The following is a 25,436-nucleotide window of genomic DNA, read 5'->3' as shown; positions in this document are numbered from 1 at the left end:
GCCAAATGGCAACAAGGTATTTTCCTGAACATTTTTCCTGTGTTCACTGAGCAGCCATCATAAAAAATATAAAAATAGCCTATTTCAGTCCTGTTACTGTTTCAATACCCCATAAGTACATAACAGCAGACACCTGATAAACCCCACAAGACCGAGCGTTCAGGCCTACCTTGCCAAAGCTTCCCTTCCCAATCGCCCGGAGAATCTGGAAGTGGTCAAAGTTCACTACAAGGTAAAGAAAAAAGAATTTAAATTTGTAAATGCTTTACTGCAATGAGCTTGCATTTAAAAGAAGGCAGGGAGACAACTAAGAACATTGGCCAAGCTTTTATTAAAACTGCTGCAGGACAGCAGTTGTTTTGTCAAGTCTCTTTTCATCTGCTTGAGGGAGCTGGCAGAGGGTTCAATGAGGTTACTATATTAGTGGTTTAGCACAAGTTAAAATACAGCTTGGACCTGTGTGGATAAAGGAGGGGTCTCAGAGCTCACGGACAAACTCCGAGCGTGGCAGAGCAGGGAACACAACGAGCCCCTGCCCCACGCCCCACACAGGACACTGCTCCGCTCCACACGGCCGCGCTGAGCCACCCATGCATGTTCAACACAGGTGGGCTGGTGGTGGTGCTGCCCAAGGGCAGCATTTAGAGGACAGGGATGGCCTTCCACTCCCTTCATGTGCAAGCCCACCTGGGCCAGACCCATTCTTTTTTCCAGAGCCAGGGTGAGAAGCAATGGCAAGAAAGGACCATGCAGCTGTAACACCTCACCACTGCCTCGATTGGCAGCTGCTGCAAACAAAATTATTTTTATACTGAAGTACTGCTGTGATCTAATTTAGTGCCACTTTTAGATAAAGAAGACGAGGTAAGGAGGAGCTCGCTGGGTGGACTGAGCTGCACTGTCTCCAGTACATCCGTCAGCCCTTGACAGTTCCACCATGAGAGCCCAATCCTGTGGGGGACCCTCAGCATTCCACGCCAGTTTTCTAGAGGAAGAGAAATGCTTGGCATGGGCTTGGGGATTTGCAGTGTGAATGATGCATGAGATGGTCAACAATGAGCACTGACCCAGTGTTTGACCAACAGTGGAGACCAAAATCACATAGGAAGAGTGGGAGCAAAGCATTCACTATAAATATTACCAGTCCCACTCCCAGATCTTAAATAAATGCACATCTGCCATCTCTGAGGATGAATCAAGAGCCCACGCATGCCCATGGAGTTCCTATTACCCTTTTGTGCTAGGCTTATATCCAAAATATTGTTATTGTCACTTTTGTGGGACATTTTCTACAGGAGAGCTCAGAAAACTTTGCCAAATGAAACTGAAAACAGAATCTGGGCCAGCTCCTACTACTTATCTCCCCACACTCCCACTCCACTCTACCAGCGACGCTGAAGGGCAAATGCACAACCAATTGGTGCATGTTTAGTTGTCTTAGTTGACATCGTGGTGATTGGTCAAAGGTTGGACTCAATGACCTTGCAGGCTTTTTCCAGCCTTAATGATTCTATTGATCTCCCACAGATTGCTCCAGGAGTCTCCATGAAAAAACCCCATGGGGACACCAGTGCCCCCCCCCATCCCTCTGATGGCCTCCCACAGCTCTGGAGGAAAGGCTCAGCTGCACAGGTGCTGTGTGAGCTCCTCATCACATCCCTTCTCCCTCGAGCTTTTTATTTAAGCAGTGGTTTACTGAGGATTTTCCTACCACCCCTATTAGAGAGGCTGCAGTGAGCAATGCAGAACTGCAGCTACAGCTTCTTCATAAATATTCTGTTTGAAATCTTCTGGTTGAAGCATTTGGGGTAACAGATCAGATGTTTTCCACGTGCGATCAAATCCATTGATTGACCTTCTGTCTCTAAGAAGCACTCCAAGAGGACACTCAGCTACAGGGAGCTCCTTTGAAGGACAGCATTTCCTTGGCAATTAAACCACATGCAAGCGCTCATGATCTGCCATCGCTCCAGGATAGCTTTTGACAATTCTTTATTATAATGTTTGGAATATTGTGTATAAAAGCATTGCCACTGAGAAAACAAACCCCAAAGTGTCATTTCCATGTATCCATGACTACAACAGCTCTGGGAAGCCTGCTCAAGTCAGCAAGCAGGAAACAAACCTAGATATGAATATTCACCAGGCCCTTGAACCTATCAGCAGAGATGTCACTTTTAATAAATTAATACACAGTTCTCCTGATGGGAAGTTCAGATGATGTTAGTGAACAGGCACTGACTGGTTTTCCAGTTCCAGTATTTTCTGCAGGATTCAGTCAGCAATCTGACAACTCTGTGTGAGCGAGCAATTCTATGATTCCATGATCCCTTTAAAGGAAAAGCAAACCTTAACATTTGAGGAAGAAAATCATAGTAGCAGTGTGTTGCTTTTTGTGCACAACACACTGAATTTCTAAAAATGACAACTTATCACTACAGAATATGTGATTATCCCTAAAATAGAAATCCTGAACCTGCCTGGAACAGTTGCGTGTGCTCCAGAGGTTCCACTCTGAGCTGACAGGAGAAAGCTGTCGCTCACCCGCAGCCAGAAGTGCTGATGATTTGGGGGTGACTGGTACGGGCCTGAGTCACAGATGCCAGTGGAGGCTTTCGTGGCAGCGAGCAGGAGGTGACAGCTGTTGCCTGTTCACAGGCCCTGCTCACCCGCTGCTGTGACTTCACATGGCACGGCTCTGACAGCCACAATCTGGAGGTACAGAAATGGATTCGGCTTGAGGACGAACTGGAGGAACTCACAAGAGTGGGAAAGGGACCTGAAAACCTGGGATGCTTTAGGAAGCGTTTCTTTACTGAGAGGGTGTCCAAACCCTGGAACAGGCCTCCCAGAGACACGGTTGTGCCCCAATCCTGTCAGTGTTCAGGAGGCATTTGGACAATGCCCCTAACAGTGTGCTTCAGCTTTTGGGCAGCCCTGAAGCATCGGGCACCGAGACTAGATGACCCCTGTAAGTTCCTTATAACTGAAAATATTCTATTCTTCTATTCCATTCCATTCCAAATCCACCTGCAATGTGCAAATCCGAGGTGCCCCGGTGCCCGGACACTCACTCACACCCCAGCCCAATGCCATCTGCTTCGCTGTGATGTCCCCGGGGTATTGCCTTAGCTCCTCACGAGAACAGGAAACTAATTGTTCCCAAATTGTTCCCATTGACTCCTCCAGCGGCTCATTATCAATGTAGCACCTTCGCAGAAGAGCGGAACTGTGGGACATAAGAACAAGAGACACACGTGCCTCTTCCTGGCTCTCCCTGGCACCAAGTGACAAACTGTGAATCACAAATAAATACCACGACCTGGCTTTGCTCAGTGTGGTGTGGCTTTGTTCTCCAGCTCCAGGAACACATGCAAGCAGGATGGCAGCATTCCATGTGCCCGAGGGACCTCCTCAAACCTCACGCAGCCCGGCCCTGCCCACAGCACAACAGGGTGCCAGGTGCTGCACTGACATCTCTGTAATTAAGATCTCACTGTAGTCACAAGATGTACTGTGGGATAAAGCAGCCTGGATGCACAGCTTCCATTTGCCAGTGAAATAAAGAGAATGAAGAGTACGTTTCTCTTTATATAGAAGGATGAGAGATGAAAAAAAATAGGGTTTTGTCTTTACTATTTTAAAGTGGTGAATTTTTTCATTATTTTTGCTGTTAATTCTTCATTTATTTAGAAGATATCTAAAAGTATAGCAAGATAAAACTACCATAAAACTTAAGATACAGAGTGGACACCCAGGTATTAATGTCCAGCAGCAGAAGCACAATGTAGTGGGATGCAGCTAGCAAACCCAGTCTCCAATACCCTCAAATCTGGGGAAACCAGTAAACTAAAAATCATGTTTTAAGGATCGAGTCAGCCTTTCACTCTTTATGTGAATGTTTTCCAGCCTCATCAGTAACAGGGACATTTACCTCCAAGACTGATTCTCTTCAACATTAAAGACCTAAGAAATTACTTTTTGAGTTTTGTAACAGCAAATGTGTCAGTGTAGTATGACATGATCTACCTTCTATCAATGTATTTCTGTATGTTGGCATCATTAATAGCATTTGTCTACCTATTGTATTGCTGCAACATATCTCGGAGGAAGCACCCCAGTAATTGATGTAGAAACATTAAATTGCGGCCACAGAACCACAAGTTTGTGGCCACAAAATGCCAAGAGTTTCATCTGGCAGGAAGGAGAGTTCCAGCTTTGATCCAAAGCCACTGCACCCATGGACTGATGCAGGAAGGTGAGGCCACCCCTGTGAGCCTCCGGGAGGAGATGGAGGGAGAAGGTGTGCAGCCCTGCAGCACAGGGGGAAGGGTGGGGAAAGACAAAGGACAACAAAAAGGAACCCAGCAGGATGAATAGATTAGGAGCAGCTTTAGAGCCACAGGGAGGGCCTGAAAAGGGAGATGGGGCAGAGAAGGGAAGGATGGCAGAGAGTCCATAGGGGAAACGGCGGCACCGCTACGAACGGAGACCTCCGAATGTTCCCAAAGAAGGGGTGAGCCTGCCAGAAACAGCATGGGAGAGAAGGGGAGGACAACAGGAGGGATAGGGGGGACTCAGTATGAAAAGTTTCCAAACTGGAGAATGAACCTGCGAAGACCAAAAGTGAGATTTGTGGTTAGAGGTGAGGTAAAGCACAGGGGGAAGGGCAATGAGGTGTGATGCCAGTAGTCCTTTCAAGAGCCTGAAACCCTTAGAACACAAGGCATCCCATTTTCTCTAACTGGAGGGCTCTGTGTGGTGCAGGAAACCACTGCTTTCCTTTCTGTCCCTGGAGAAAGCCCAAGCAGTATGTTCAGTCTCCAACGTCTGGGGCTGATCTGTTTTGCCTATTCATATCCACAGAGAAGATTATATGGGTGAGAAAAATGGAAATACAGTGTAATATGACTGTCAGGAACCTCAAGTGAGCATTAACTACCCAGGAATCCAGGGAATGCTGGTAGATAATGAAAGAAATTAAAGGTACAATACCAGCCCAGTGCTACAAATGAACCCCTTCGAAACCACGTATTCAAACATACTATTAGGAAACAACTATGAAGTCATGTAAAAATGGCGAGTTATTGTATAATTAAAAATTAATCCCTGTGACTCCTCGAGGAATCAAATGCACCATGCAAAGCAACTGCTAAGTCAGGTTAGGTATAGTGGGTTATTGATATTGGGTACAAAAATGTTTGGATTGGTCAGAAACCATTCCTAATTAGTGAAAAAATACCACGTTGGCCAGGAGCCCTTCCAAAGGAGTGCGAACACGTTGTGTTCATCTGATCTCCATCAGCGAGCTCAGGAGGCAGTAGAGAAGGAAACTCCAGCACCCTGTTCCTTGTGCTCTGTGTGCTCCACAAGTGCTATTTCTGTTAGAAAAATACATGTTACTGTGCAACAACAACCCGGGGAGGCCAACAGGTCGCTCATTAACCACTCAGCTGAGCCCTCACTGGTGCAGATTAACGAGCACTAAATGAGTTCCTGATGGTCCTGGTCAAAAGCACCAGAGACGGGGCTGTGCTTCACACACACAGGTTGCTGTACAGCCAGGGCTGTTGCCCACACACAGCTCTCACAGCAGTCAGCCTCCCAGAGCTCGGGGTGAGGTGTGTTTTCAGGGCTGGCTATGGGGCAGCCCCACAAACAGTCACCAGAGACGCCAACCACCCAACACGAGTAACCAAATGCTCCAGGGCCAACTCCAAAGACGGTTCTGTTCCTCTGTGCTCCCACGTGTCCAGCTGTTATTGCCAGAAGGGCACTGCCTCTCAGCACAACTCCCTGGTAAATGGTCCATTTTATGGTGGTACTGCATGTTAAACAGCTTCCCAGGAAATTACAGACTGGTGGTGTTGGAAAAGTAAAGGTAACACGGACATTCAACCCCACTCACATCAACACTCCCATGTAACCTGGGGGAGGTGGCCACGTGGCTCCACCGGGGTCAGGGCTCTCGCACCAGTGCGTCCCCTCTCCCAGCAGGTTCTGTGCTGGCAGGTGACAGGGACACCCACCATTAAACCTTCCTGCCCCAGGAATGCTCCAGGAGCCACTGCCAAACACCAGCACACAGCACACCTGGGCACACGTTCACCTGCTCCATGAGCGGCTTCCTGGGGCAGAACCAGCACCAACCTGGGATGGAAAACTTCATATGCAGCTGGAATAAAACCTCTCTGGCAAATAGTCAAACTCCTCCAGCTCCCCAAGTCTGAAGCAGAGCTGAAGCCGTTTGATCACAGAATCGTGTGATCTGGGCTGAAAGGATTGATAATTAGAGCCCTACCAGAAGCGACAGGAACGCACCAGCTTGATCCCAGTTCCTTGGATGTGCCTCTGTGACAAACCCCAGGCTGTTTCCCAGGGCAGATCCACACCAAGGTGCTGGTGCTGCCACAGGAGGACTCACAAGGAAGGGCTGATTCGACAGGAAAATCAGCTTCTGCCTCACAGCAGCAATCCCAGGGCCAGCCTTTACTTGTTTTTTTGCCTTTTTTCCCCACTTCTACGGCTTAGAAAATTTTATTTCAAGGAACTAAAATTGATTTACAAAAAAAAAAGCCTTTATAGCATATGTTTATAGTAGCACAACGTTAGCAATAAACAGCCGCTGGATGTTACTTAATGTGTCTGCAGCATATGTTAGAAATGATAAATGGGTGAGTTCAGGTGCCTCATGAAAGATTGAGGCTGTACTGTGTTCAGGGCTTGGTTGGGACTGCTAAAACCCCCAAAGTGAACAGAAAACACCTTGGTAAAGCTAAGTAGTTTTAGACAAATTGATTCCAACCAGGATTGTAAAGCAGGCTGGACCAGGACACTGAAGAAATTTTCCCCATTCATTTGTTTACAACATATAAAAGTGTCTCTTTTGGAATGTTTTCAAAACTGGTCTTGCCAGCACTTTTTGGCACAATAAGGCCTCTTTGTAATTTAATTTTAAAAGGTAAAAAGAATAAATAGTTACACCAAATTAAATGTTAGACCCCAGATGAAGTTTTCATTTCTCCTCTGAAATATCTGAATTTCAGGTAAAACACCCCAGTGGAGATCATCTGTGTGTGTTGGAAAGCAGCTTATAAACTTCTGGGGATTGTGAAATACCCTACTTAGAAAAACACCTAATTTTCAATTTGAATTGTTTACTATTGTTTTATAAAATCAGAAGTTCTCGACGTTTCATAGAATTACAGAATTGGCTCAGAAGGCACCTTAAAGCTCATCTCATTGCAACCCCTGCCATGGGCAGGGACACCTTCCACTGTCCCAGGTTGCTTCAAGACCCCTCCAACCTGGTCTTGAACACTTCCAGGGATGGGGCAGCCACAGCTTCTCTGGGCAACCTATGTCAGGGCTTCACCACCCTCACAGCCAAGAACTCCTGCCCAATATCTAATCTAAATCTAACCTTTGTCAGTTTAGTCTTTTAAAATCAAAGAAAGTTATTTAATTAGAAATCCTCCTGGTGACCTTTTTCCCCCCCTTTATGGGGTGTGTGCGGACCCTCATGGGGCCCCAGTTCAACAGCTCATGTCCTTAAACATAACTCCAATAAATGCTTTTTAGTGAGAGGGTTAATGTTACCACAGCCCCTTCACAGAAGTCCTCCCTTAACTACAACCAGTACATCTTTGTATTTTGGTGTCAGCCTTAACACCCATAATGGGTGGGAAGGGAAGGTGCTGAGTCCTTATGCTCCCCTTCCAGCAGGGCCTCTGTGGAGCCACCCCTGCCGCAGAGGCTGCTCCTTCATCCCAGTTGTCCTCATCAGACCTGCTGCCTCATAAAAAATGGATACTGCAGCATTCCTCAGCCTCCCCACCAGAGAAGGAAACCTGCCCTGCACCCTCAAGCTGCAGCTGAACTGTAAAACATTGAAGCCCATCCAGTGATGCTGGATGAATTCTGGAAGCGGGACGCCAGCAGGGCTGGCAGCTAAGCTTATGCAAACCCAGATTTAAGTGGAAGGAGGATGTGTCTGAAGGCCTGCTGGAGAGCCAGAGCCTCTGGATTCTCATCCAGGACACCACCACCGCCTTTCTCCTGCCAACACGCAAGAGAAGTCCTACAGCCAGGAGGACCAGCACAGGCTGGTCTTACAGTAGCCTCTCCAACAGTCATTTTCCTGTTTGGCTTTTCCCATGGCAGCCACTCCAGTGTGATGTGGGAGGGATTCCCCAAGAGAGAAGGGAAAGATCAGCATCTCGCAGCCCGTGGTGCAGGGGCAAAACCTACAGCAGGGAGCTGCCAGGCAGCAGGTTCAGCTTACCCTGGGTACACATAGCAGGGAGCTCTGCTGGCTTCTCTTACAAAGACAAGGAAGGAAATAATTAATGGCAGGTTTTACAGCTCTGTGGGGAAGCAGTTCCACCAACCAAACTTAATTGTCTCGTTTGAAGTTTCCGGAAGGCACAGCACTGGAAGGCAGTGGCACAGGCCCCTCTGTCTGTGCGAGCCACTAGGCTCTGTGCCGCCCTGGGGCAGGTAAAGCTCTGCTTTAGTATTTAATATAAGCTTTAGTACTGTCTGTGACAATGAAACACACATCACCTGGGCAAGGAGCAGGCTGAGCTGTGCCTTTCTGGCTCCATTTTAAAGCATTAACCACAGTTCAGTCCTGTCTAATACAACAAGGACAGATTCTTTTCACATTTATGCCACAGTAATAGTTCCATTGAGTGTCACCAACTTGCAGTGCAAGAAATACAGGTTTTAGATCAGAAATAATGATCTTGGCTCACCCTGTGGTCCTGACTGTACACTGGGAAACCATGAAACAAGATGTTAATTCTTTAAATCATTTCAATTCACAATTTAAACAAAAGTTGATCTGTGACAAGGCCACCTCTGAGGATCTGACACTACAAAGTGCTCCCCATCGCCAGGTCTTCAGTTCACCTGTGCCCTGAGGATGAGACAAGCCTGAATCTTGGATTTTCTCTCAGTAGGAGCCTTCTTTGAGCGAATTCCCAGGACTTAAAGGATGCGAAGGCTTTGTGTTGCCGTCCTGCCCAGGAGCATGTTTCGCTCCAAAAGCACAGTACCTTCCCATGCTCCAGCCTCTCCTCTATGTTAATCACTTCAAAGTTGCTAAATTATTCACTGCTCAGAAAATACATTTTCATTTCTTAGAGCTGGCAGCCGAGGATGACTTACAGAAATAGGTCATGTTCATCCCATAGAAGAATTACCATACACTTCATGTGCTCCCCTCCCCAGTTTCCATTTTTAAGCTCTGCTCCACATGAGGATGGGCCAAATTTAAACCGTCTGCATTTTTCATGCTGCTCCCACAGTCTCCACCATGTGCCCTGACTTTCCATTTTTAATAAATTGCACCCAGTGACAAAATTAACAGACCGACTTCTGTCTGGTGTTCCCACAGACCTGAGCAAACCACCACTACCTTGGCTTGGGAAAACTCTGTCCAGCCTGGAGCTCAACCTCCACCACCCTTGGCCTTGAAGGTTTGCACCTGCCTTGAAGGAGGAAGCAGGTTGTAGTTTTCCTTCTTTTAATTTTTTTTACCTCAATATCTCCAAAATAAACAGATTTTAACGTGACATTAAAAAAAAAAAAAAAGTGACATTTTTTGCTGGCACATTTAATTTTCTGTTTTTCCACATTGCCAAATGAAATACAATTTGCCGAGGCTTTTTCCCAGCAAGCTGTCAGCCAGAATATAGAATATGCTCAGGCTGCTGTTGTCTGTTGGGTCCACGGCAAGCTTTCCTCACTGGGAACCACAAGGAACAAGGACTGTGCTCCTGCCATGTTTTGCACTGGCAGAGGTGGCACGTGCCAGTGTTGGATTACACAGAGACCACACTGGAGCCTCCAGCCTCCGGGAACAGGATTCAACCAAGGGGAAACAAGTGGCACATGAAACCAAAGGACAAAGCAAGAGACCTTTAATAGAATCATAGAATCCCAGACTGCTTTGGGTTGGGCGAGACCTTAAAGCTCATCTCATTCCACCCTCTGCCACGGGCAGGGACACCTTCCACTAGCCCAGGTTGATCCAATCCCTGTCCAAACCTGCCTTGGAACACTTCCAGGGATTGGAATGTTCAATATCATCGCCAAAACTGATGAAGAAGAGCAAAATCAAGATCTAAGCCCAGTGTGTAGGCAGAGGAGTGAAGGGGCATGGCAGGTGGGTAAGGGAGGATGGAGGGGACCACAGCACCTCGCCGATGTCACCGAGGACACGGTGCTCTATTCTGGGCACCATCTCTGACCCAGAGTGAGTTGCACTGACTGTCTCTTCAGGCTGCTTGTTGAACAGCACATTCTGCAGCCCCAAGCGTCCTCATGCTTTGCCACCCACGGGAGCAGTACAGGGGCTCTTGTTTCCCATGGAAACCGTGCAAAGGTGTCATCCCCAGGCTGGAGAACTTGCTGCTCGTGGGGCAGCACCTGCAGCTCCCAGGGAAAGAAAGAGCAGGAACAATGAGGGAAAAAAAAGGTCCATGAACCATTGCTTGGGAATTCTAAGGTCCAAATTCAACTCTGTGCGCAATGGCAGTGGCAGAGCTTGGGGATATTTTGGCAGAATCCACAGGAGGCTTTTCCGACTGACTCTAATGAGACAAAGATTCTCTCAGTAAGGCTCTGAGAGGTGCCACTCCACTGCACCAGCCAGGTACTCAGTTTGCTTAAGCACTGGGGACCTGCCTTAAGCCAGGCCCAGTGACACAGCTCAGCACACCTTCAGCAGGGTCCACAGCCCCCCGATGGCAGAGTCCCCGGCAAACCCCAGTCCCTCCGTCGTGACTCCGCACTCCGGGATCCTGTTTGTTTGTGATTCACGCCAAGTGAGAGGGATGCTGCTCACGGAATGCAGCTGCCCTGCCATATGCAGCGGATTAATTACGGCATCGTTTGTTCCCATGGCAGGTCGAAGCGATCATTACCAACTCAGGAACACAAGTGCTAATAATAGTATTGCTCCCAATTGTATTCTGGCATTCAGCTCGTTCCAATTGTTCGGCTCAATAACAGCTTACACTAATTCCTACCAACTTTTAACACCCATATACCGAGAAATACAGAGTTCACACTGAAATGGCACAAATTCTAATTCACAGCAGGATTAACTCTTCATGCTTTAAACTTAAGTACGTGTAGTCGGGTGGCTTGCGATGTTACTCCTCCTTAGCTAAACTCAACCACACACATTTAATGATTCCAGTGCACATTCACTGACAGAGTTAATTAGGACTCCTGGGGGGCCAAGTGCAACTTTTTCAGTGTTTCTAAACTGAAAACAAAATGTTCCAGAAGCCACGCTGTGCAGCACAGGCTCTGCAAGACAATCCGCTCCTGTGAGCCTGCAACAACCCCATAATGTTTGCTGGGGAAAAGGAAAGTAGCTCAGAAAAGTATTGCTCACAGAATCACAGAGTATATAAGGTTGGAAAAGCCCCCTGAGACGATCGAGTCCAACTGTTCCCCAGCACTGCCAAGGCCACCACTAACCCACATCCCCAAGTGCCACATCCACACAGCTTTTAAATCCCTCCATGGATGGGGACTCCACCGCTGCCCTGGGCAGCTGTGCCAGGGCTGCACAGCCCTTTCTGTGAAGAAATTTTCCCTGATACACAATTTAAAATCCTCATACTGATGTTAACACCCCACACAGTCCAGACTGCAAAAGCTCATGCCTGTTCAGGAGGCATCAGCCTTCTCTTTCTGAAAAACCTCCATTCTGTGTTTCTGTCATTTCTCAAAGCAGAGAATTCACATCATGCAAAATCATCAGAAAATGCTGGAAACATCCTGATTGAGACGTATTAATCCACGTAAACCCCTTTCCACTATTCTACACCAGCAAGGCAAAGTTGGAAAAGATCCTTTTGCAGTTGCACATAAGTTACTACAGTGTTCTTACAGAAACAGTTCTGCCACAGCAGGTGCCACATTACTGCAAAGAGCCAGACAAACTATTCATTATTAAATTAGCCCCTTTCTTGTCTAATAATTATTTAAGGCTCACTTCTGCTTCCCACAAAGGTGTTGGCCCCTGCCAGTGACAGCTGGTCTGACACGGAATGTGCCCAGAGCTGCTGCCATCACCGCTGGGTGTTACAGGGAAAACCAAGCTCGGGGTATTTGAGAACAAGTCTGGTATAATGAAATGCCCTGGGAATAACAGTCAACTGGAAAATAGGGATCCTCTTAATGCTCAGAATGTTTATGCAAATATATATAATATTACCTAATACAGGCATGAATATTAACATTAAATCATCATTGTCTCTTCTGAAAATGTGACTCCAGTAAGGACAAGTACACCTACTATATTCTATAGATTCTGTAGCTGACTTAGACCTTAACCCAAATAAATACTGGTGCAATGATGCTGGACCATGTCTGAGGCCTAAGGAAACATGCCTGTCCGCCAATAGACACATGCATATTCTTGACTGAAATTCATCCAACAAATCTTAGTAAATAGAGTTATGCAATTTTATTTTGGGGGGGGGGGGGGGGGAAGGAACTGCCTCTATGTCCAGGATCGCCGTGTCCAGGCAGGAGCACTGCCACTGGACACCACATCCCAGGGCAGAGGAGCCAACTCAACGCAGCAGAGCCTGGTGCCGGCAGAGCACAGCGGGGAGGCTGTTGCCCACTGGAACCCTCTTCCCAGCCCCATGGCAGGGAGGCCACGGCACAGTTCAAGTGTGGATGTATTAGGAAAATCCCACGATCGGTGTAACAATGACAGACGAGCAGATCGTGCCATCTGGAGCTGATGGGCTCCCGGCTACATGTCACCACGATTTATCTTCCAGATTATGTGTCTGCTGATGTGCTGGATTTACAGCAGCTCCTCACATGACAATATCCCTGTGTGGCAGCTGCACACTAACAACCTGCACATTGTAATTTAAAGATACTCGCAGAAGCCAAGGCAGCCCAGGCAGGGGAAGCCTTACAGCTGGGGACTGCTTGGGGCTGTGCCGGGCACTGATGTCCCTCTCCCAGAACAGGCTGTCCCATCCTCACTTTAAGCAAACCAGACTGATTAAACACAACAACACTGTAAACTCACAGGTTCTCACTATCACCCAGCAGTCTCCCCAGCCCTTGCCATGGAGGCAGAAACCCTGTTTGGCTGCCAGGAGACAGAGCAGCCACATTGAGACTCACACCCAAAAATAGGAAAAACCCCAAACCCAGCATCTAACTGATGCCAGAAGCACCCAAGTAGACAGATAAAGGACTAATCTCCCATGAAGTGTCATAAACATAACTTTGAAATACCCCAAATGCCAACGAAGTCCCGCCTTTGTTCAAACTAGTACAATTCCCTCCAAGAAAAAAAAGGAGAGGGGAAGACAATCTCAACAAGCACGTGGGGGCAACACTGAGGGTTATTCCTACTATTAAGATCTTCTTCACTGAGGAGAGGTGATGCACCATCCAATCTTCTCACCTGTCTGTGACACTGCCACAAATCCCTCCTCCAACTCCTCGTACTCCCTCTGGTTTCCTTACAGTTTGGCCACATCTGTCATGCATCTTACTGTGAACAGCACTGAGAACTGTCAAATTCAGCAAATTTCTGATAAACTGTACAGTCAATTGAATAAAATCAAAACCTTTCCCTTCTCTCAGCCTCTGTTTTCACACTTGACATGTCGAGCACTTTCCAGCTAGATTTAATGAACAGAAAGTGTTCTCTCCTTATTCCCTAAAGGCAAATACTACTTTTCTATCTCCTGGGGAAAAAAATTGCTCAAAATCTGCTTCCTTTTGATCAAGAAACAGAGAGAGAAAGACTAAATGTTTCCTAAATTAGCTTAGTAGTATCCAGGAATAGTCAAAAAATCACTATAATGGATATATATATATCTCCATACAATGAAGAATATGTACCTTCTCACCATAATTGATCACTGGGAGGAAGGGATTTGTTTCCAGGGGAGAGGCCAAATTTCCTGCTCATGATAATGGAGACTCAGTGTCTGACAGGCACGTAGATACACCTTACTGGAAAAGCTGTGAGGACACAACTTGCTTTGTCCCTTCCAGCTTTAAATCAGTGTCCTACCACAGCCTCATCCAAGCACAAATGATACTCATGGGGCCACGGGAGGAAAATGGGGGAAAAAAAGTTCTGCATTTCCAAAAATTCCCTGCTTTTTCTTGGCTTTTCCTCCTCTTCATGAGCTGCTTTTCCAGAAGTTATTTAAGCTGTTATTCCTCGAGCTGTGCTTATCCCAGCACAGGATGAAGCCTGTCAGTGCCCAACACTGGGGATCACAACAACCCGCAGAGTGCTGAGTGAATTATGGTTCTCCCTCCCATCCCTCCCCTGTGCTGCACCATTCACCATCCAGCTGCACTATTACATGGCTCAAAAAGTGAGGAAAAATTCCAAAAGAAACAAAAACACTCTATGAAATCAGAGTCTGATCTCAGCATTGCTCTGAGCAGAGGAGAATCTCGGCACCCTGAGTGCTTCCTCCTCTTCTCAGAGACAGCCAAGCACTGCCTGTGCTGCCTCCTGACCGCACACCTGCCCAGCAAAGAGCTGGCTTATCTACACCAGAGAGGCCCAAATGCCATCCAGCATCCCAGCAAAGCAACATTTCAGCCTTTTTCTGTAAACAGTGTGGATGTCTCAGCTACCTGCTTGGAATTCCTACAGAGCATCTCCAAGGGTAACAGAACCAAGTGCTGACACTGAATCATCCCCAGACAGGAACCTCTCCCCAAAAGGCCCTTCCCAGCTGCTCTAAGCAAACCAAGGCTGACTTTGCATATACGTAGGCATTTGTTTTTCCTTTTAAAATTGCCGTGTTAATTGCTGGCTGACTCCACTGGCTCCAGCAGGAGTGGGGGAGCCCAGACGCAGCTGCTGCCATATCCCTGGTGTGGGAGGAGATGCTGGTCCAGTCAGTGCTTGGTTTTTTGTTTTTTTTTTTTTAATAAATATGTAATTTACAATATCGAACAAAATATGGAATAAATACCACTTGTCACTATCCAATGCTACAACTTCCCTTAAGCCTGTAATTACTTACAAAAGCCTTTCAGTACTGCACAGATCTCCCACAGATTTTCACTCAGTAAGTTCAGGCTGAAGTTGATGACTGTCAGCTGCGAGACAGGAGTTGATTTCAGCCTATTTATCCTCCAGTTTGATCTATCCCACGGATGAGGAGAGAAAATGAATTACATGTTATGTATGTTTATTGAAGTCCTCCAGGAGCTCCAGCCATGGCGTGGCTGTGCAGGTCACACTGACCATGGTCCCCTCTGGCAATGGCTCTGCACGGGATGCCAGTGGCCAATGAGGAGAAGGGGATGAAAAGGGTACAGCTCATCTCCCAGGTGAAAAATAGGGAATGGTACTGAAGGCCCCATCCTGCCCAGCCCTGGGGACCCTGTCCCCAGGTGTCCCTGAGAGTCCCCAGCCAAATACACCTCACAGCATCAGGAATCTCCACTCTGGTGGCCCAGTCACTGCCTAAAACACACCCTACATTTAACTGATCACTGCCCAAGGTGTGCAAAGCCCAGACGACACCGGGGGGGTTTCCAGCACCCTGTTCCAGCAGTGCACACCCACACCCCATGTGCCACCAGCTGTGGAGCCTCACGGTGGGACACCAGCTCTGCCACTGCTTGGAACAGGTTCCAGTTTGCATCTTTAGACACAAGGTGTTTTTTCATGTCTTTTGGGCAAGAAGTACTCAAAACACATTAATGTCTTGCTCTGTTAACAAAGAAACTATGGCAACACACGCAGAGCTGCCAAGAGAATTAGTGAAACAAGGTTTAGTAGTTAATAAGCAGCCAGATGATGTCAGACTCATCTATTAAGACCAGTTTATATCTGCCTATTAGAACTTAATGTCCCAGAAAGTTGGGTTGGCCAGGATTAAACAGTCTTCCTTTAAGCCCAATTATCAGTAATAAAACCAATTTTCTAAAGAATGGGGTAGAATTATCCAAAATGTGGTCAGACCAAGCCTGCATTTCATAGCAGGACTATAATGTTCCTTTTGTTAAGGAGCAATTTTCTAGATGTCAGAGACGTGAATCAAAATTTAATGTGTGTGTGTGTGTTATGGAAATGGCAATTGCAGCAGTTGCTTGCAGCACACGTCCTGCCAGGCAGCACACGCAGAGGAAACCAAAGGCTTTTATTCCCATTTATGCCAGTGCATTTCTGAGTGCACTGAAATTGTTTTTCTTTCTAATTGAGGTGATCAAGAATTCTTAAGAAATATTTTTTTCAGTAAAATTAGTTTCTAAAATGGAATAATAGTTATTTTATAGAAAAGCGCTGAATTGCAGATATACCTGCAGAGGGTTCTGTTTACCTAGCTGGGCATGTCCACCATGAGGAGACCCTGTGGTCCTCACAGCTCTGCATGGTCAGAAACCCTACTAATTAAAGTTCAGGGAGAATAAGGGACTGTTGGTGATGTCTCTTGAGCCCAAAGGGAAACACACTGACATGGGGAGTCTGTAACCCAACACTATGGAAGATCTGGAGACACGAAGCAACACACGTCTCACCATCAGCCTAATCCAAGGGCTTTGGCCAGCATCAACTCAAAACCAGTATAGAATAGTAATGTTTGTATGGAAAGAATGTGGCATACAGTGAACACAAACTAACTGAAAAAATATTAAGAGATTGCCAGTCAGTGCAAGCTCGAAAACTGCCGTAAATCCATGTCAGTGTATCCCTTGACTCTATTACCAGGGTATTAGAATAATGGTTATTGGAGTTTCGAAACCAGATAAGGTTTCTACCAAGCCAGAGATGAAAGGGGTTGAGGCTACGGAGCAAGCTCAGACCCCCCACAGGGGCAGCTGTTCCTCCATGTCCTCCCTGGCACAACAGGCCAGGCACTGTGAGCACCACTCCCCACCCCAGTGGGTCAGCACCATGCTCTCCAGAGTGCCCAAACTCATCCCCCAGATGGAAAAGGTGTTCCCTCCCTCCCTCTGGCACTGTCCCCTGGTCTCAGATCAAAGGTCAACCTTCATGGGTCAGAGGTCCTGGGCACCGGCCAGGGTCCACCTCAGTCCCTCCCCAAGCAGCCACCATGTCAAGGCTTCACTATGCATCCAACCTCTCCCCAGTTCCAGACAGAACTTCCATTCTTGCAGAGCTGCTCCCTAAGCAGTTTCCTCCCAGTCCCTGCTGTTCCTCCCAGTTTCCCCTCTGCCGCTGCTGCCATCACCGGATACGCCGCATGGGCAGGAGCACCCCCCAGACTGCCTGACACTCCACTCTGTCTCTGTCTCACTCTATTCTTAGCAACTCCCAGCTCACCGATCCTTTAAACCATCTCATCTCTGACCTACTGCATCTTCTGCACCTTCTCCTGCAATCAATCAGAAGCTCTCAATGCTTTAAGAGGGAAAGACAGGATGTTATTTCTGGACAGTTCCCGGCTCTCTCCTGAGTGTGTCTGACTCCTTCTGCTCCCCTTACGCTCAATGCAGAATTAAAGTCTCTGGCAACAAACTCCTCCTCCACTTCCTAAAGCTTTTTGTGCCATCCATCTCTAACCACGGTGTCCGAACTTCAGCTGAGCCCAGAGGAGCTGCCAGGCATTCAGAGCATGGTACAGCCAGACAGGGGGACACCAGGGAACAGGAACTGGATCTCCTGGCATTGACTGGGATCAGCCACTGCCTTCCCAGAGCTGGCACCCACAAGTGGCCGCCTCCACAGCCACCCTGAGCCTGACTGTGCTCACAACATGACGGTCTGCCCAAATTTTGCCCAATTTCAAGACACCTGGCAACTTCCCACTACAACACGGTGACTGGAAGAGAGGTGTGCTCCTGGTGGTCCTGCCGGAGCTGGCTGGTCACAAGCAGTGGGAGAGAGAGCTCCTCTAAGCCACCACGGCCCACAGACAGCACAGGCAGCTGTATGTGAGCCCTGGTCAGACCCCGTCACCCTGACACAGCTTGGCAGTCCTGGTGTTTCAGGAACACAGAACAAAAGATTTAATGGAATTTCTCATGTGTACGCAACCCCTCCGCAAAGAAAAACATTAAACAGCTTTAAAAGCTCAGCTCTTTATGTGAACATCACGGGAAAGATACGGAAACGTTCTCTTCTCTGTGAAGTGAACAGCTGAGTAACTCGTACCAGATGGACCATATTTGGATCTCTCTCTCATAAATACAATATTCACCATTTGGAATAAAACGAGTGGAGCAGCTGTCCATTGTCCCCACTTGGAGGGGGTTTGTTCATTAAATAAGCAGAAGCCAAGTAGCTGTGGAAGGAGAATCACAGAATCATTTAGGCTGGAAAAGACCTCCAAGATCATCGAGTCCAAGCTGTGACTGATCCCCACCTTGTCAACTAGACAAGAGCACTGAGTGCCACATCCAGTCATTCCTTGAATCCCTCCAGGAATAGGGACTCCACAACCTCCTTGGGCAGCCCTTTCCAATGCCTGACCACCCTTTCCATGAAGAAATTCTTCTAATGTTCAACCTGAACCTCTCCTGGCAGAGGTTGAGGCTGTATCCTCTTGTCCTGTCACACATTACCAGTCAATGCAAGCACAAAAAATGCCATAAATCTGTGTCAATGAATCCTTGACTCTCTATCACGAGTATTGGAATAACGATTATTGGAATTTCAAAATCAGATAAGGTTCCTACTAAAACAAGAGTCCTCTAATTTCCTCCTATGAGCAGTGCCACTGCAGGGGGTACAGCTGTTCCCTTAATCCACTGCACAAAGGAAGGGTGGGAATTTATGGAAGGTTGCTTTTCCTGTCTGTATTTTTCTACACAAACCCCACAACAGCTACAAAAATAAGCAATAATTAAACTGTAACCTAATCTATTGTCTTATTCATGATAAATTATGAATTACTGTATTATGGACACTCATTAAATGCAGAAGGCTGCTAAATAAAATATATCAATATTCATAACTCCTCGACCCAGTGCCCATATAACTTAATGCCAGACTTGCTTGACTCCAGCGAGGCCGACAGCAGGCTGTGCCGGGAGGATTTGGGTCCTGCTGGAGTAGGCGTAGAAGGAGCATAAATCTAAACTAGGGATGAGATGACTCAGCTGAGACCGTTCGAATGAGGCAGATGATAAAAATACCCAAAAGACGTAAGGCAAATCTCAAAAACACTCCTTTGGTTCTAAACCGGCAAGACTGGGCCATCTTTTCTCACTCATTGCCAAACCAAGCTCTGCAGCGAGGTGGGATTAAGGCTGGGATGAGCCATGGACCGGCTGCTGGGGCTCAAACCCGCACAGCTCCCCCAGCTCAGCTCTGCATCCTCCCACCATCACCCTCCTCGCACTGCTCTGGTGACACAGCTCGTTTCAAGGCTGATTGGAAAACGTTGGGAAATGCTCTGAATGGCTGGAGATGAACAGCAAACCCACAGCAAGGTCTGGAGCACTGGCATCCCCAGAGCACTGACAGGTCCATCAGCTCCACGCCACGGAGGAGAGAAGCTCCCACAGCACAGTGTGGGAGAAAGACAATGCCAGTGCCCTTCTCTTGCCAAATTAAATCTCTCCAAGGACAGACATTCATTTCTTTCAGGCTTCAGTTCTGGAGCAGAATAAGCCATCTTTATCTTATTATTTTAAAAGGCAAATTTTCCTTAGGAAAGTGGAGCTTTGCCTCTCTCAGAAGTAAGGATTTTCTCTCCATAATTGCCATTAAGTAATGGACACTCATTTAATTAAAGGCTCACTGTAATTTGACAAGAATCTCTAGAAATAATTTCTCCCTCGAATTACCTCCTTGAGACGTTTTCTGACAAGACTTAATTGAGGGAACAACCTTAACCAGGAGTGGGGGAAGCTCCCAGAGCCCCAGCCAGGAGCCTTAGGGATGAGGGTTGGTGGATCTGAAACACAGTCAATGGGTTCTTATGCCCCTCTGAATCACCCTGGAGTCCCAAAGCATTTTTCAGGAAGGAATTTGAACCCTTGCCTTAATCCATCCTTGTCCCTATCAATGGCCCAGCAGAGTGAGGGGAAAAGGGAACTGTCATAGAAGAGCATTTGATGTTCCTATTTTTAATTAATAATGTCAAACGTGTTCTGCACATTTCAGTGGGGTTTGAGAGACGTGTGCATTGTAAGCGACTCCTTGTTAACTAATTATGAAATGCAAAATCATTGCCAATTTACCATCACCAGACAATGCTACAGCTGCTTTCACATGACACAATAGGCTTAGGTTTTAAGACAGATCCTTCAAAGGCAGCAAGTGATGAGGAGGAAAATCGGGCCCTTTTCATGGTGACAATTGAGGATCCCCACTGTTTTGAACAGAGAACTCACTCTGAGACTGAAATATTGTATTCCTGCTATGATACCTGAAGCTGTTACCTCAAAATAATTGAAGACACAGGGGTGGTTTTCTCTCTTATTTTTCCATTTCCTTATTCACTTCCCCACAGTTCACCCAGTCGCTCTCAGTGACGTGTTTGCTCAGCATCTGCCACATCCTTGCAGGCAGCACATGAACACGAGAATACAGATGCTGGAAGCTGGGCTCCAGCTGACTCTGGTTTCGGAGACGAGGCTGCAGCCTGACAGTGTGTCTTTAATAACCATATCTCACATTAGCAGAACATCTTTGTTTACGCCGAACACACCACATGACATTCAGCAGTATACGAGGAAGAAGGAGCGTAATTAAATCTGTACTGTAATTGTCAAAACAAACAAGCAACATTTATTTTGCTCATTTGCTGATATAGATTCGCAGTGGAAACAGAAAAATGAAAGTGGTGGGTGGTGGATGTGGTGGATGGAGGGACGGTGGAGGAGGGTGGAGAGGCTGGGTGATGAATGGCCAGGCACTGGGAGCGGTTGCCGGCATTCCATTGGGGATGGGAGAGCCATGGTGCAGAGAGCAGGGTTACAGACAGAAAAGGCAACAAGAGCAACGGAGCAAGCCACCCCACACCCTCATTTGCATCCCTCAGAGTTCTCCTCTTAATTGCTTTTTAATTAACTGCCAGTAATTAGTGTCACCCAAGCAGACTCGGCAAAGCGCCTCTTAATGGCGTCTCCCTGCCCTACAAAAGCAATGTGTTTTAATTAGGGGCAGATCTTGGCCAGGTCATCAGGTCTGTGTGTACCTCCCACCAAACCCACCTCCCTGGTGCTGACTCACTGGTCACACTGCACCAGGGTGGCCACTGGGCTCCCAGAGGAATAAAAAAAAAACAGGAGGATTTGCATGTGTCACCCAGCTCGGGGCACACTGACCCCATAACACCACCCAAGGCAACTCTGACTGCAACACTGTCTAAGCAAGAGCATCACTACTGGTTGGTGCTGGGACCACCTGGGCAAACACCACCATGTGCTCAGAGCCAACAAATTCATTAAGAGTTTACCTGCAGGCAGGTGTGTACCACATCCTGATGTACCAAACATCCCCCTCAGAAGCACCTGTAGGAAGGAACCCGGGTACGTAGGACATGGATCTGACAACTCTGTACAGCTCTGCTTGAGCTCAACGCCTGCAAACACGGCTGCATTGAGACTACTTTGCAGCAAATCTTATGCCAAAATTGCATTGTGTTAGGACACAAAGAACTTGCAAGCACTGGGGCTTCCCAGAAAGGCTTTAAAACAATCCTGAGCTGCCATTTAGGTCACACGTGGGAAGTCTGAACTTGGGTCTGTCAGAACAGCCTTAATCACACTCCCAACAGCAGGTCCACATGAGGAACACTGGCTGCGATAAGCTGGGGGCTACCTGAGGGCCGTAAGGAGAAGCTGTCCAGAGAGGTTACGCCCATATCCTACTGGGAAGAATTACTTTTTTTTTTAACAAATGTGCCTATAATTATGGCATCATAGATAATTTCTTACATTTAATGATTATTCTTGACGGCAGTTACAGATCTGACCTTTCCCTGCCCCATCAGAAGGTTATTGTTGGTGGCAGAGAAGAGGCTCTCTGACAGCACTGGTCAGACAGACAGACAGCTCCAGGCAGAACGACGCCTATATCCAGATTTTGCCAAGGCTTGCAAACTGCTCACAGGAGACTGCTAATGAAACCTAGGGGAGGCCTCCCTGAAACCAGGAAGGGGCTTTCAGCACCCACTCTGGCTCCAATCCCACCTGCCCATGGAAAGGCCACATCCCGACCCCATTGCAAGCTCACTGTGCTGCTCTGCTCCCCTTCTTGTTCCTGTGACAAGGTCAGAGCCTGAGTTGGCTGTCAGGTGCCCAGAGCAGGGTTACCTGGGGTGCAGACAGCCACACACATACGTGTCCTGACAGCCTTGGGCAGTTAAACAGAGAGAGGAGCAAACACAGAGCACCAGCCAGCCAGGCACGGCCACCACGGCATCACTCCTGCACCACTCCCTGCCCAAAATGACAGTTTATTGTTGCTATTTTTCTTTATGCTCTGTGACATTAACAGGGTAAATTTAGAAACAACAGTCTATTTCTTTATATAGCAACAGCCAACCTGTGGAAAGCAGCGTCCCGAGACTGCGGGAGAACAGATTCCCCAGTCAGGTTTTTTTAAGGGTTGTCAGGTTGTGTTACCACTCACAGGCTGACGAGCTCAGAGAGCAATAGGGACACTCACACTTTGTCAAGGCGTGCACTGACAGGCAGGAGATGCTCCTGCCCAGCTGCACTGGGCTGCCTGGCTCCCATCAGTACCTGCTGGTACGACAACACCTGGAGACAGGGCTGGGATGGCTCAGGGATCTCATTTGTAGTAGGTGTAGTACAGAAAGTTAAGGAGTGCTGGTTAGGGAAAATGAGAACAAAATGAGCCAGTAGATTTTCACAAGATGGGCAGAGTTTCTGCTAAGGGAGAGACCAGCCCTGCCCCCCGTTCAGAGCAGCCCTGGTGCCAGGGCTCTGGTGGCAGAGGAGACCCTGCCCTCGCCCCCAAGCCAGCACCACACACAGCAGCCCCAGGTCCATGACCAGACCTTCCTGTTGCCATGGAAATACAGATAATAACGAGCAGCAAGAGTAATTGTAGAGATGGACCAGTTGCTACCATGAAATCCAATGCACTTTATCACACTGTAAGAGTATCCCATCCTCCTGCAACCGCACAACCGCATCCTGGAGAGATGGAGTCACTTGAGAGAAGGAAAAACAACAAGGCTTTGTATTTAAAAGATAGGGGGAATGGCTTACAAGGACATTCAAAGTAGACAGACCATGGCTAACCTCAGTACCATATCACTTGGAAAGGCCCTCACATGGTATTTGGAGGATTTTAAATGTTAATTAATAGGAAAGTTAGCAATGCTAATAATTACCAATGCTTTTACAAGAAAGAGCCACATGAAATCCAGTCACCACAGGTAACTGAAGTCCTCAGATCTGGTGTATTTTTTCTGTGCACCTAAAGAGAGCCACAAAGGCTGTTCAGGGCATAGAGGAGAAGGACCTGCCCACTTCTTGTTTAACTTTGTGTTCTATGCTGCAACAAACACGGAGGTATTGTGACAAAATTACTGGGCTCACAGTGACAACCGGCATGTGATGATCACACATGAGCATTTTTAAGCAAGAACCTAAAAACAGCTGAAAACAAGACAGAATTCAGCACTTCTTTTTTTTTTTTTTAAATTACATGAGAGTCTTTAAGAGGTCTGAGACTGAAAAATAGGTCTTTTGTGGAAACAACCTTCCTCATTCTATTCAATCACACATTCTATCATTTTTTTTATGTCTCCTGATTATCCCAGTTTTTCCCAAATCAGTCCAGAAGCACTGGAGCTTCCTGCAGGCTCAGTGTGTAACAGCCCCGGGACAAGAACTCTTTGTAACATCGAAGCCTCAGGAATACTTTTTACAATCAGCTGCTTCTGGTTTTCAATCAAAAGAGGCTTTTACTACTTGCCACACCAGCAAATCCATTGTGGGGCATGAAAGACAGTCTTGTTCCTCCTGCTGTGTCAGTGGGGCTGGTGACAACTATCAGAACATTGGGAAAATACACCAAAAGAAGTCAGTTGTGCACCGGCCAGATCAGTCTGACAACTGTTCTATTGCATTAGTGAATCCATAGAGAGCAGATCATGGCAGGGGCGTTGGAAATAGATAATCCTCAAGGTCCCTTCCAATCCAAACCAGTCTGGGATTCTGTGAGCACAAACCATTTGGATTCTACACAAAGGGAAGCCAACACTAACTCAGCAGTAGCTCGGCAGAAGCACTTCTGTCCCTGCTTCTCATCTGTGGGTGTCACTTTCTAACACTCCACAATTACACTGCTGCACAGACACAATTACAACAGTGAAGGGTGGTCTCTGCTGCAGCGTTTCACCCCACTGGAGCACCACAAAGAAAATCAAAAAGAATAGAAAAATAATCTCCTGAAAAAGGGCTGGACTGGCAGCTATGCTCATTTCTTGGCAACTGGATGGATCAGCACCACGGAAATGCAGTGATGTCTGGTTTGGGGTTGGGGTTTTTTAACACATGCATATTAATGAATGCACAGGCATCCACCACGAACTCCTCTGTGGCTCAGGAGCAGAGCAGTGGTGCTCTCCCCACAGGGAAGGTCCCTTCAGCACGGCCCCCCCAAGCACATCCACTGCCACCAGAGCATCCACAGCCATGATTAATGCCCTCACACACAGGGGTCCAAAGGAGCCCCCTCAGCCAACAGCTCTAAAAGGGGGTTGGCACTGAATCACAACAGAAGAACCTCATCTTCCCCAACAGGCAGTGGAGGCAGCTCAACAGCTTTTCTCCCTCAACAAGGCTGCACCTGGGGAGGTTCAGGTTGGACATCAGGAAGAATTTCTTCACGGAAAGGCTGGTCAGGCATTGGAAGGGGCTGCCCAAGGAGGTGGTGGAGTAACTGTCCCTGGAGGTATCCAAGAAACAACTCGACGTGGTACTCAGTGCTCTGGGCTGGGTGACAAGTGGGGATCTTGCATAGGTTGGGCTCGGTGACCTTGGAGGTCTTTTCCACAACCAGTGATTCTGTGTGATATATCTATTCAAAAGGCCAACAAGTCCTTTGTTCACTCGCACTGGGTGGTGAGCAGTGAGCACTGCCTGCATGTGCGTACACCGCTCTTGGAGTTAATTCAGATATTCCCAGTTGAGATCGTTTTCCCTGCGACAGCCTTGTCAACACAGCGATGATGCCTTGAAAACAAACTCTGGATTTCCCTCTCAAGAGCAGCCACTGGTGGGGTGTGCAGGCTCCAGGGCGCTATTTTGGGCGCATGGTCCTATCTTTGTCCTGAAGGCTCATGAGCAGCAGACACACTCCCAAAATACCTTTGGCTGGGATCAATGGATGTGCTGCTTGGCAGAGCTGCTGCTGCAGCATTTTAACGCCTGTGGAAATGCTGCTTCTCCACTGACCCTCCCTTCTGTGACAAACTCAGCTGAAGAGGGGAGACATGGGGCCCAGC

The 25,436-nt window shown here is 47.5% G+C and overlaps 1 protein-coding gene across 1 annotated transcript in view; it reads right to left on the bottom strand.

Annotated features, from left to right (window-relative positions):
- Positions 1-25,436, bottom strand: part of STK32C (serine/threonine kinase 32C) — a 66,767-nt gene that overhangs the window by 30,407 nt on the left and 10,924 nt on the right. The window contains exon 2 of the mRNA XM_027746321.2: positions 170-225. Coding sequence (XP_027602122.1) covers positions 170-225 — 56 coding nt within the window. The remainder of the gene's footprint in view (positions 1-169; positions 226-25,436) is intronic.

Source organism: Pipra filicauda, unplaced genomic scaffold (assembly GCF_003945595.2).
Source record: "Pipra filicauda isolate LSUMZ 115617 unplaced genomic scaffold, ASM394559v2 scaffold150_size2825430_pilon, whole genome shotgun sequence".
In the NCBI taxonomy this organism is placed as follows: Eukaryota; Metazoa; Chordata; class Aves; order Passeriformes; family Pipridae; genus Pipra; species Pipra filicauda.
Note: the sequence above shows the minus strand (reverse complement) of the source record. Positions and strands in the feature narration are given on the sequence as shown.